The sequence below is a fragment of the Coturnix japonica genome, chromosome 3 (genome assembly GCF_054131305.1).
Source record: "Coturnix japonica strain WE chromosome 3, WE-NBRP24, whole genome shotgun sequence".
Classification (NCBI taxonomy): Eukaryota; Metazoa; Chordata; class Aves; order Galliformes; family Phasianidae; genus Coturnix; species Coturnix japonica.
The window spans coordinates 29,338,208-29,352,088 of NC_140665.1; the positions used below are offsets into that span (position 1 = coordinate 29,338,208).

The 13,881-nt window shown below is 33.1% G+C and overlaps 1 protein-coding gene across 2 annotated transcripts in view; it reads right to left on the reverse strand.

Annotated features, from left to right (window-relative positions):
• The window catches only part of DNAH8 (dynein axonemal heavy chain 8), a 111,953-nt gene that overhangs the window by 95,047 nt on the left and 3,025 nt on the right, over positions 1-13,881 (reverse strand). The window contains exons 4-17 of one of the 2 annotated variants that reach the window (XM_085543172.1): positions 13,360-13,444; positions 12,034-12,182; positions 11,116-11,305; positions 10,394-10,557; positions 9,923-10,099; positions 9,461-9,574; positions 7,185-7,292; positions 6,022-6,123; positions 4,659-4,805; positions 3,488-3,685; positions 3,281-3,357; positions 2,721-2,820; positions 2,346-2,465; positions 874-1,009 (exon numbers count right to left, since the gene is read on the reverse strand). In XM_085543172.1, the coding sequence (XP_085399298.1) occupies positions 874-1,009; positions 2,346-2,465; positions 2,721-2,820; positions 3,281-3,357; positions 3,488-3,685; positions 4,659-4,805; positions 6,022-6,123; positions 7,185-7,292; positions 9,461-9,574; positions 9,923-10,099; positions 10,394-10,557; positions 11,116-11,305; positions 12,034-12,182; positions 13,360-13,444 (1,867 nt within the window). Of the gene's footprint in view, positions 1-873; positions 1,010-2,345; positions 2,466-2,720; positions 2,821-3,280; positions 3,358-3,487; positions 3,686-4,658; positions 4,806-6,021; positions 6,124-7,184; positions 7,293-9,460; positions 9,575-9,922; positions 10,100-10,393; positions 10,558-11,115; positions 11,306-12,033; positions 12,183-13,359; positions 13,445-13,881 lie in introns of those variants that run through there. The other variant, XM_085543173.1, reaches the window with a different exon arrangement.

The window sequence follows — 13,881 nt, forward strand, 5'->3', positions numbered from 1 at the left end:
AACACAAATTTCTAACACTACTATAGAATGATTAAATATACATGGTTATTTTGTGAAGTAGCTTTACAATACTTTCTAAAGAAAGCTAAAGAAAACATGCAAACACCTCACCATATTCACTTTTCACTATATAAACTGTATCATTATGAACAAAGCAAGCATCAGAGATAGCACTATTTGTGGTATATTTTTTCTTGGTTTGAGTTATAAAATTATGAACGTATTTTTTTAAAGAAATTAAAAACTCTCAGGAGATGCTCCATCTCTTACAGGTACTTGTTCATTCAGAAGATGAATGCTTAAATGATAATATTTCAAAACTATCAAATTAAAAGTATAAGCATCTGTTAAGTGTGGGAATACACAAAATTAAGATTTTATTCTTATAGATCTTTTTGTAGCTTTGAAGCCATGAAGTGTCTACAATTTACATGCAAAATGTACTCCAAATAGACAACTCTTCATCTTAAAACAGCAGAACTTGGGTATCAATTTTTTTCCTAGACAAAGAGCTATACTTGTCCTAAGAGGGACTGTGATACCTAAAATACATAAGTTACTACAGTGGAAAGGAAACTGAAAAATTTCTTAAATGAAATATACAGAGAATACGAATATAGAAATCAAGTTTTGTAGACCTTAAGTTTGTTTCAGTACATTTCTAGCAATTATCTGTCAAAAAGTGTACCAAATCTGCATTGCTCTGGACCAAAATAATAGTCAGGAATACTAATTTGCATTATTGGACCAGCATATTGGCTCATTACTAATTTGCATAGTTTTAGGGTGAATGAGACTTAAAAATAATTTGATTTGCATTACCTAGCATTCAATAACAATTAAAAGAAACCAATTACAACTTCAATTACTTACGATATTGTAACTCTGACATTTCCTTCATCCATGCATTATGATAGACTACCTCAAATTGCACCAAGACGTAGGCAACTCTGTTGTATAATCGGACAACTGTTTTACCCTCTGGACTTGTCAAGATACTTGAATTTTTCTATTAAAACAGGGAACGTTCATATTTCAATCACATCAAAAGAAATCCATCCTATTTGAGTTTTCCCTCAAATTAACTACTGAATATACCTTATTTAAGCTACTAGAAATTATAATCACAGAATTCTTAAAAACTGTACTTAGAACTCAATTTTACAGCACAGTGAAGTCAACATGAACTTGCAGAGTAATGAATAGTAAATTTATAACATATGCAAGCATTACACATCTGTAATTTCCAGGGAAATAAATGCTCAGTTCTACTCAAAACTAAAAGGTAACTAAAAAAATCATTTAAAAAACAAAAAAAAAGTAAATCTTTATTAATCATCGATTTTTACTGATTAAAATGTCTTACATCTGATGTGATGCTTAAGTTTTTTATTGTTGTTGTTGTTGTTGTTTTTTCCTTTGGAATATATTTAGATAATCATTATTCTTATTTAATGGAAACAAGAAAAAAAAACCTCCCTCACTTAGAATTTAATAGCAGAATAGCAGACCCTAGAAACTTCACAGGAGAATCTTTCAAGTGTTTTGTGAAATATAGCAGATCTTAATGTAGCAAGATGCTGACTATTGCAGTAGAGGACACAAAAAAATCCTCTAGGATTAAAAATGTCAAGGAGTATGCCAGTACCAACATTCAGTACCAACAAATGCCAGTACCAACATTCAATTGTACGTGAAGTTGTACAGATAATGTAGAATTGAGTAGTTCAATAACAGAATTCTCTGTTCCCACACTAGTACAGAGACTATCTGCAGTGGAACTTACAAAATGCAGTTGTTGTGAGGATCCTTATAATAAATTCCTTGAGTGGTTCCAGAATATACACACTAGACAATTCCAGGATGTCTGGCAGTCCACATATATGCCTTAAACTACTCCCTACTTACTTAGGCTTAGTAAACAGACATTACTCTCCATAGAGAAACTCATGACTAGAAGAACAGAATGGGTGAGTATTCAGTTAAAGTAAAAAATGTATGCCAACTTTATGAGCCTCAGACTGCCCCATAATAAACAGAAACAGAAAAACAGCACTGGATGGAATGGCATAATACTTCTTCAGGTAAACACAGATGTATCAACAAATCAGTGCAGATTTCCAGCTTGGGGTGCTAGTTGAGAGGCAAGTCAAACAAATGTTACAACTTGGATTCACAACAGTAGTTATTGTGGATAATACATTTTTAATAGCAATTCACATACAAATAAACAGGTTATCTAGCATATGAGAAGCCTCTACATCATAGCCAGAAACACTATGGTCCCTCTATTGAAGTAAGGTCACTGAGAATAACAATATTTGATTTTCTTCACATCAGCTTACCTGGAAATAGTTGATTGGCTCATTTATCCTCCTGAAGAGCTGTCTCACCCACAGTATCTTTCCTGCAACAGGTGGCATGTTTCGAGCAAGAGGGGGGTCATCTTTTTGAATTTGGTAAATCTGCGATATCGTTAGATAAATAAATTCAAAAATAAAAAAAACAAATCTAGCAAAGAAAGAAACCTTTTTGAAATGTTAAACTGTTTTTCCTACACTACCACAGTTTTTATCTCCTTTTAAGCAAGTTAAATTTGTATGAAGTGACATGATAATGCACAGTCAGTTATTGAAATATAAAGAATAAATACACATTTTATTAAAGTATTTGTTCATGTTTTAAAATGTTTGAAATTTACTGCAAAAGAAATAAAATACCTTTTTAATAGCTTCAAGTTCTGCTACATAATGTTTAAGAATAGAAGCAATTGTGTGTGTTACTTCTTCTTGAAGGCATGGCATTCTCAGATTTTGAAATCTGTATTAAAAACAAGTATCAAAAATTATATTTATAAAACACTATTTTCTTCTTTTCCTCTTCTTCTTTCCATGATGAGATACATAAATATTAAGTAAAATGAAAGATGTGCAGATCTAGGAATTGTTTTTCAGCCTGTGTAATTTTTTGGTTGTTGTCCAGAGCAAGTTTGAGCAACATAAAAAGTTCTGCTCTAGCTTTACTTATCAATGTACATTTTTCTTTGTTTATTTAACTTGTATGTGCAAAAGATGTGGTAATTAAATGAAGAAACAGAAGAATATGTTGATTTGTATTACAAAGCTAAAATACAACTCTCTTGTAAAGGCTGCAAGATTTATAACAACAATAATGAAAAAAATATGAGATCCTTTGTTACAAACATAACCATGTTATTTAAATTGTGCTAACCAGTAATTTCACATATGTTTTAAAATATTTTAAAGCAATTTGCCAATACCTTCGGAGTAACTTGACTGCGTGTTGTGAAGACAAAATTCTTCCAAAACAAGATCTCATAAATGTTTGTATCTGTACCTAAGAGACACATAATTTAATACAGTTTTTCTAGTCAAATAGTAATATTTTGATGTCTAATAATTACTTAAGGTAATCAGTAGTGATGAGATCCTCCACCAATTAAGTTATATATTGCAATACTGTTTACCTCTAAAGCTTCAATTTTTGACATGAAGTCCACAAAATCCACATCAAATTCTTTTTTTCTTGGATCAAGGATGTCGTATTGTTTCTTTTGAACATTGTGGTAGATATTTTTGAATTTTATTGACATGATTTCTATACCTTCAATGGTTGACGTACCCAGTGCTTGAAAAGTTTGTACTATATTTATCATCTCTGTAATCTGAAATATAAAGGTTATAATCATGCTCATAATAAATACTTTTTTAAGTTCCTCTATTAACTAAAATCTGAGGAAAATAATCCAAACTATAGCTAGTCCTCTCAAACTAGTACATTCAGAACTTCTCTGTTTCTGAGCTTCTAAGAAAAATACCAACAGAACATAGTTAACTCCATTTTCAAGGTCACTTATCACCATAACTCAAAATAACATGAAACCATATTTGTTTTTCTTGCTGGGAAATTTTTTTTGTGAGTTGATTTGTGGTTTTGTTTGTTTGTTTGTTTGTTTGTTTGTTTTTTCATATTTGACTGTTAGGTTAAGTAGAGTCATACAGTAAAAGAGTTGAAACATGATGATGATATGAAGTGGTTTTATTGTATAGAAAAACACTATCTAGATTGCAATATGCATACTGCATGATAAGGAAAAACAATGAATCACCTAATTCCTACCTTCCTTATCCCAGTACTCTCTTATTATTTCTATCACTTTATTCTGCATCTAGAAACACCTAACATCTGTTCTATACAAACCCCACAGATGATAGATTAAAGTCTTTTCATCAGGTTGGCATGATAAATGTTAAGATTATAGCAAGCAGCAGAATCATCTGAAGAACCGTGCTCATCATTAACATAAATTTTTAATGACTTAGGTCACCATTCTCATAATAAAACTTTGGTATTCTTCACGTTATTCTAAGCCCCCCAAAATAAACATGGATTAATGGAGATAATTCACTTGCTTAAAACAGAAAAACTGACAAATTCAGTAGAGCACTGCAAGGTAATTGTCTAAAATATTAATCTTTCTTACTCTGTGGAAGTGTCAAACTTCTCTCAAAAGAAAAATTAAAAACTCTTCCACACTTTTATTAAGTAAAGTAATGTAAAGTTGGGTTTGCCTTGTCAGCTGTTCTCTGGAGAAGTTCTACTTCTGTACTGACAATAAAAACACACAATTTACTCACTTTTTCTAATCTCCTACAAAAAGCTTCAGATTTCCCAAAAATGTACATTTCAGATACTTCAAATGATTTTTCTCCTAGATTTGCCAAAATCTCTTGCTTTGCTTCCTGAAAGCATCTCTGATACTCTTTCAACAGGGAGATGCATTCCTAAAAAGGGAAGAAATAAATATCATATTCTTTAAGTTTCACTCATATGCAAGAAATAAAAGAGTCAAAATCCACTGTAGTTCCAAAGTGGTTTATTATCACTGAGTCTAGTTTCAGTCAACAGGCAGTAATGGCTTACATACAATGTTTTTGTCATTGCTCCAGCATGGGACCTTTCTACAGTGTTCAGGAAAACCTACATAGGATCTCCATGGGTGACAGCATTATTTGGGCAATTACCACCAGCTCCACTATGGTCCTCCACAGGCTACAGGGAGACCACCTCTGCCACCAGAGTCTTTTCCACCAACTACAGGGGAATCTCTATACTGGTACCTGGAGCATCTTCCCTCTCTCCTTCACCAACTTTGGTGCCTGCAGAGCTATTTCTCTCATTTTTCCTATCTCCTCTCCCTCTCACAGCTGTTGTACAGCATTTTTTGTTATTCTTAAATACCTTATCACAGAAGTACAAGCAGAATCACTCATTGGCTCAGGTTTGGCTAGCAGGTCACTTTTTGCATCAGCTGAAATTGGCTCTATCCAAGACAGGGCAGCTCCTGGTCTCTTCTCACAGTAGCCACTCCTTAATAATCTTGAAACTACCCAAAACTTTGCCATATAAAGCCAATAAGTATGCATTTCTGGGTAAGGTAGGAAGTCAATAGCTGAGGTCTATTAAAGGAGAAGGTGGAAATAGAAACTATAATGGCAATCAGTAACCCCACAGCTAAAGGTCATGGTACACTTAACGTGCTTAAGTTGGTCCTACTATGTCCTACCATCACCTGAAGAAGATGAAAACCCTCTTGTCATTGAACTTTTACAGCCAAGGGAGTCTGGTATTGGAAGGAGGTACTGCAACATAAGGAAGACTATTCAAAAACAGCTTCCTATGGCAGAGAAAGATGGCACCATATCAGAGATCATCAGCATGGAAGAACATGGATTGTGCAGGATCCTAAGATTTCTTGCTCACAGATATGATGAAGATGCCAGTTCCAAGGTCAGTGATGGAAAAAGCTGATGAAAATGACATCATTCTAATTTCAACAAATGAAGGTGGGATAAGAAATGAGAAAACACTCAAAGCCACCCTAAACAAATTAGCAGAGGGGTAAAGTACTTGATACATATTGATATGAACTTCCTCATGCACATCAATAGGTAATCAGTAAGTTCAATAGCAAAATAACAGAAATACCAAAATACAAACCTTAATTTTTCCAAGGATTATTGGTGTCTCCTGTTCCCATACATGAGTCAATCCACCATCTGTAATGTAAGCTCTGCATGTCGCAACCATCTGATTTGTAACCTTGTGTAGATAAATGAAAGAATTAGGTTTCAAGCTCAGAAGAAAAACTGCCTTTTTCACAGAATCTGTCAAAATTCCCATTTGCCTGTGTTAGTACTAACAGAGTTTGAATGAATTTTACTTGTGGGAATAATAATGGCAAAATAATATATGCAACATAAAAGAAAAACACCTTATAGAATGTCTTTAAATGTGCCCAGAAGCATACTCAAGTCACAAGAAGTACTTACAAGTACATTCAGTTCATAAGAACAGCAATATATATGCATAAAAACAGATGTCACTAAACACAAGAACAAAGACAATTCAATAACAAAGTAATTTCATCCCAACTATTCTTCACTTACACTGTCATCTTACACTGAAACACAATAATAGCTAAGGCTATAGGCAGGATTTTCAGTGTCCCCGCTGATGATCTTTAAATGCAAGCATTCAGTAAGGGATGAACACTTGAGCTTTGATGAAAAAGCTTAGATTGTAATAGAATTTCTCCATGTTATGTCACAGCACAGCTTCATGTAACCAGTTTGGCTGTAAACTAGCATTCCAAGCTCTTGAAGAAGTGCACAAATAACAAAGGTAAATGAATGCTCAGCCAAGTTACAAGAATTGCCCAGATATTTTAAGCTGTTTTCAAAGATCATAGTGACTGCAAATTCATGGTTTTACATTGTATAAACAGTCACATCAAGGTGAAAAAGTAATATCTATAGCTTCAGCCCTCCAAGAACTTTAAGTAGAGGTATAACATCACAGATGAAGCACTATCTTCTCATTTTCGTTTAGAAAGTAACAGAGCAGGTTAATTCAGATCCTGACAATTACTGAGAAGAAAAAATCAATTTTGCTGAACCAGGGATAATAAAATTCATCCCTAAAGGTAATTTTCTACTCTGAATTCAACCGCTCCTGATCTAAAGACTTCTCTTCCTTTCCCTTACATACACCCACTATTTGCCACTGCTTTATCAACTAAAAATTAGATGTCTCATATTTTTCAGAAAAAAACAAACCTCCTGGTTTTTAACAGTAAACATTATTAAGCTTAATATATTTACCTTTATAAACAACGATGTCATTCTTTCAGAAGTATTGTAATACCTTGAAACACTGTGAATCATTCGGATAGCATTTATCAAGTTTGGTATTCCATTTTTCATTGCCGCCTTAAAGCAGAGTTTTGAGAAAAACTTAATTTTCCATTGCTAGCAACACTTTTATTGTAACTCTTTTATTATATTGACAATATCTAAAATTTTTTGCCTAAATGACATTAAGTAACCTTTAAAATTGCATCATTGCTTCTTACCAAAAAGTTTCTTGTCAAAAAACCTAATCACACTCAACACATTTCCAAAGGAATCTAAATGAATACACAGTAATAATCTCAGATTATTTGATCAGATAAAGAGATTCATACAAATACTTTTAATGTTATTTTGATGAGCATAACTGAACACTGAATCCAAAAGTACAGGTTGAATTTTTTGGCACAAAAGAAAGAATTCTTCTGGCAGCTGAAAATGGTTGTTCATGATTAATGCTTTTGTTTTTCTTCAAGTACAGCTGTTAAATATATTCTACGCACTTATGCTGTAAAAATAATCATTGCATAAAATGATTAATTTAGAGTTTCCACAAAGGTCATAAAATAATGGTCACATTATTAATGTTACTAATGAGTGTTTATCATATAAAAGATCAAAATCCTATATGCATTTGATAAAATCACTGTTCATTAAAACTAAGTGACCACGTAACTGCTGTCTGGTCACTGAACAACTTCAAAATACTTTGTTCAAAGAAAAAAAAAGAGGCAAAACAGAAGACTATTTATAAATAATATCCAGACACTGCAAAAAAAGTAGTAATTACTGAGAAAATATCAAATAGGCCCAGGTTGTTCTTACAAATGTGACACAAGTCATATCACATGTGACACTGTCTTCTAGGGAAGGTTACAGGAGAGGACTTTCTCATTTGTCAGCTAAACCAGAGTAAAAGGGTTCTGCTTGAAAAAAGTTCCTTGACCTGGGAAGCATGCAAAGCGTATATAACCACTGGAGGAATAATATCTGCTTAATGAGAAAAATATTTATGTATATGTAGTATAGTGACAATGAAAAAAAAAGATTAAAAAAAAGCAGTTTAAAAGGAATGTCCAGCTGCTGTGGTTTAACACAGCAACTGGCTAAGCAGCACTAAGCTGCTTTACTCAGCCCTCCCCACAGTGGGGAGAGATGAAACAGGAATTCAGATTTACTCAAAGTGTTCTTGATCAGATAAAGAACGAAGCTAATTACTTCATGTTAGTAAACTAACAAATTCTTTAACGGGCCCTCACCCACAAATGTTAGCTTATCTTAATAACTCCTTAAGAAGCACTTTAAATCTGAGACAGACTTGACTCTTTTATTCTGCGGTTGCTGGCGCCCTCTAGCGATAGCCTGAAGGACTGAGGAAGATGAGCTGCGTAGTCCACTGCCATTCTTCTATACACTTGTTGTTCCCACTTTGTTTTTGTGTTTGTTTAGTGGGGTTGCTGTTTATTTTTGCTTCTCCTCAGTTAAAACTTGAATCAGGATCCGAGATTACCAGAAATTAAGCAAAATATGCAAAACTTTCTGGTGAAGGACAGGAATCATGTAGGATTAAAACAGAGAGGACTAGAAAAAAGAAGAGAACTAACACCTTTTCGTAGGCTATTTCCTCCTTCCACCATATCCTGCAACAGCCCTTACACATACGTACTTGTTATAAATATTAATGGTGAAAAGTAAACTTAATATCTTTTACTGAATTAGCTCAAGACAAACAACCTAACATTTATGTTTTTCCCAACTGTAATTTCTACAAATAGAAGCAGCTAACAAAATATTCAGTATCAAAATATTGTTTTACCCCCCTAGAAGCCGCTGGGGCCTCTTTATGTTTCCATTATTTTTATATAACTGAAATTCTGGCATTTTGGTTATGGTTGTGTATTTATTATGTCTTCACTGGCATGTGGAATTTTCAGTGAAATACATATTTTGAGATTCTTGCACTGCAAATATACATGTTTGGCTCATTTTGAAGTAATAATGGCAGGGAGCTAACTAGGAAATCACGTGTATATGTTTATTCATAAAATACATACTTACAAATATGTTTCTAATAAAATAACGTTTTACTTTAGTTATAAGTTTAGCTAGACAGGTGGTTCAAAAAAATCAATACATTAAAACAAATACAAAGAAGATTCCTTTTACTTCCTTTTACCCTGAAATTTTTTTATGGACATTGTATATTAAGAATTGAACTTTGCTTAGAGAATAATGAAAGATATACTTACAAGGTCAAAGTGATAAAGAGGCTGACAAACGTTTTCAAGCGTGCACAAATATTTCGCATTATCTTTCGATTCATTTGCTGCATCTGTGATCTTGGCATCTAGCTCTTGCCACATCTGGACAAAAAAACGTTACTGTGAAAAGACTCCATAGATAGTGATCTCTTTCTTTTAACTAGCACTGACATGCTTATAAGCAAACCTTGGAACTCTTTTTTAAAGGCACCAATAAAATAAGTAATGTAAGTAGTTTACAATTAGGATTCCCCCCTTTTTTTCCCCAGCATCTCTAATATCTTTTTCTCTCACTACATCAAGCACACTAACAACATCTCTACATTTTCCCCTCCTTATTCTCCTCAGAAAACCCCTCTAATAAATAAATAAATAAATAAATAAATAAATAAATAAATAAATAAATAAATATGAGCTTTGTCTACTGAAAAGGAAAAAAGAATTAGTTACCTTTAGCAGTTTAGAATGTCCAGCATTCAGAACATTAATGACAGATCTGCAGTCTGATCCTTTGATCTGCTCAATAATGAAATTAAATTTAGCAGACATACATTTCCAGTGCTCCAGTTCAGTCAATGGACCTGAATTATCAGCTTCTTTCCTCATCTGCTGACTCTCAATCAGAACCTGCATTCAAATTGGAAAAAAAAATAAGAAAGAAAAAGAGAAAGAAAGCAAGCTGTTTTTAGACAAATTGTTATAAAGAAGAAGAGATGTTCTGAGAATGCTAACAGGAAAGGAACAAGCTTGTTTGTATTGCCTTTTGAAAATGGTTCTGATTTGGAAAAGCATCCTGATTCAGAATTGCAACTAATGGTATTCTTATAGAGAAGTCAAGGCAACCAAAGTATATGTTCAGCCATTGTTAAAACTGGGTGGATCTCAGCATTCATGTTGGAGCGATGTGTTAAAACAACTTACTCTTTCAATTTGTTTATGCCAGATCAGAAGTACTTCTTCTAACTGGTGAATCATATCAGGATTATCTGCTGCTGCTGCTACTTCCTCAAAGGACTGGAGTTTAGAAAAATTAATGTGATCCATTTTTTCCAACTCAACAGTGCCTTCAATACTTTTTATAGCCACTGTATAATAACAAATTTTTAAAAAAATAAAAGAATAATTAGAAAGAAAGAAAGAAAGAAAAAGAAAGAAAGAAAGAAAGAAAGAAAGAAAGAAAGAAAGAAAGAAAGAAAGAAAGAAAGAAAGAAAGAAAGAAAGAAAGAAAGAAAGAAAGAAAGAAAGAAAGAAAGAAAGAAAGAAAGAAAGAAAGAAAGAAAGAAAGCTATTACAATACAAAACCAGTTAAGACTCAAAAATTTATTTCCACAAGTATAATCAATTTATGTTTGGGAATACATATCTGTAAACTGTAATGTTTCAAGATAATAGGCATTTTACTGAAGTTGCATAAAACCAAAAATTCTTCTTTTAAATCCCATGTGTTCCTCCTTATAAGTAATGGATCACTAGATAATTTTCTCAATTAATGATCTCTCCATATGTTAACTAGGCAAGCTTTTGATAGTTTTATTTTTCCTCAAAGGCTTTGGTACATTGCTTACCTGTGTCCTACCATGCTTAAAAGAAAATTCTTAAATAGAATTCCTCTTATTTGATTGCTTTCTAAATGCAAAGCTTACCTTCTAGAAATGAAATGTATCTTCTAATATTTTCCACAAAATTCTGTTTGTCTTTTGTATCCTGCTTGTTCTGACTTAAAACACCCCAGTTATTTGTTGCAAGAATAGCTGGGATAAAAATATTTTCTAACATCTTCTTAATACCATGTAAGAGTCCTTCAGTCGCATCCAAAACACAAAAGAATATCTCCTGCATTGTAACAGAATAATTGTTAGTGATGTGGTATCTTAGAGTGGAAACAGTATTACAAAGTCAGCATTTTATTATTTTTTTTAATAGAAGCACTCTGATTTTGCATAAGAAAATTTTAACACAAGGAGAAGTGCCTCATTGATTGATGATAATCAACTCCACACATATCTAATAATTTGTCTTAAATTGTTGTATGGCAGAAAAAACTCATGCTACATAAATTTCTTAGGATAAATGCTCATTTCACACATTCAAATATACAGAAGGGAGAGAGTGATACAAATAAACCTTTTCTCTGCAGGAATTTGTTGTATATAGAGTCTTCTAGGCAACTGTGAGTCCTTCTAGCTTAGGGTTGCATCAAGGCTTTACCTTCTTAAATTAAATAAATAAGTAAAAATAAAAGATTAAAAAAAAAAAGGGGGGGGGGGGGGGAAGGGGGGGCATGAGGAGAATGGTAGAACAATAAACTAATCTCAATGTTGACCACTTCTTTAACAACTGCCCTGCGAGACAGAATTTTCACCAGGTATTCTGAGTATTTGCCGAAGCAATGCAGCTCTTCATCGTCTCAGCAGAGATGAAAGCATAGTGTGATACAACTTAATATTCAAAATTATGGAATTACCAGTACATTTAGTAACATAACAATACTGAAACAAATAATGAAAACAAAATGATCTCTTTTTTAAGTTCCTCATTTTTAAAATAGTATGAAAGATTACCTCGTTTATACTTTTTGACTTTACATCGTTGTCATTCTTAAGACGAACAAAAAACAAGCATAGTCCTTGAAATTTGTCCGGTGCGTTGTCCACATAAAATTGCATCATTTTACTTCCTTTTGCAGCTCCTGGAATTATCCGACCACATTCTGAAAAGAGTTTCATAGATGTCACTATTTATTTATTTATTTTTCGATGTGAATTATTACAAAATGCTTGAAATACAGTGAAATAGAATTCAACACAGAAATCACTTATTTTCATCTTCTGTGTGTAAGGGAAGCAAAAAAGAAATAATCCATGAGTGAACTTACAAAATTAAAAATCTATACCAAGCATACAGTGTATGCCTCACAAAGCAATTTCAGTATATTGTGCTGCACTGAAGAGGGAATTTGCTCAGGTCCATCATCTTGTAATTTGCTGGTGGCTAAGATGCATTATATGCTGATTTTCATTCACCCTAACAAAGATACTATACTAAATATATTCATATTAATTAAAAAATAGCAAAACAAGTAGTAAGGAATTAGATAGGCATGAGGCAGAATGAGAAGTAGAAAGAGCAGGATATGGAAAACAGAAAAACAGTAAGAAAAATTAAGGCAGCATTATACTTTATACTTTTATACTTAATTTTACGGTTAAGACCAAATATATATATATATTTTCAAATGTTGATAATAGATGCAAATTCAGACAGATCATATCATAGAATCATAGAATGGCTTGGATTGGAAGGGGACTTAATGACCATCCTGTCCCAACTCCCCTGCCATGGGCAGAGCTGTCCCCCACCAGCTCACACTGCCCAGGGCTTCACCAGCCTGCCCTTGAGACCCTCCAAAGGTGGAGAATCCACAGCTTCTCTAGGTAATCTGTTCCAGTGTCTTGCCACAATCTGGGTAAAGAGTTTCTTCCTAACATTTAACTTAAATCTCCCTTCTTTTAGTTAAAAGCCATCCCCCCCCTTGTCCTCTCACTATCAGATTGCGTGAAAAGTTGATCTCCCAAAGATTTTATGAAATAAGTTTCTAATTAATTGAGGGCAAAACTTTTGAAAGAAATAATTGCAAACATTTTAACATTTCAAAGTAATTTCTGTTTCTATAGACTTCCTTCTAGAAATGGTTGAAATTGACTGAATATTTTCTGAACTATTTGACTTGAAGCAATATGCATCTACAATTAAGTTTTTTCAGTCCTCATAGCAATAGACTGTAAAACTTTGAACAAATAAAAACTGTTCTTTATTCTGGCTAACAGTAAATTTAGCAGTAGATGGTATTATTACATCTGCCTGTATTAATGTTATTAAAAAGTTACCTATTCCTGGTACATCGCCTTCTTGATAGAAAATTTTCAATCCTTTACTTCCTCCCTTGGTAAAAAATGATTCAAATGCTTCAAGCTGTTAAATTAAATTAAAACAAACAAAACAAACAAACAAAAGAAATTAGTGAATATTTGTTACTCAAATCATTATTTTTTATGTGGCTGTAACATATGCAACATCATTTGTCCATGGTACTGCCTCTGGTTTTGATGGTGTTTGTTGTTCACACTCAAATGTTATGAGAAGTTATGAAACAACAGATTGTTGAAATATTGCCTTGGATTACTTATCTCACTCACACAGATGGCTTAGCCTAGATATCTGTATATCATATATTAATGGTCTCCACTAGTACTGCAGAGAAACTAGAGGGTATTCTGTTACTCTTACAGATCTGTAAGTCTGAAGTATTAAGCTGAAGTAAGTGGTCATTAAGAGACTTAGAAGTACACAAGGCAAACTTACATGACCTGACATATCCTGCTATAGCAACTCTACTCTAGAGGAAAATC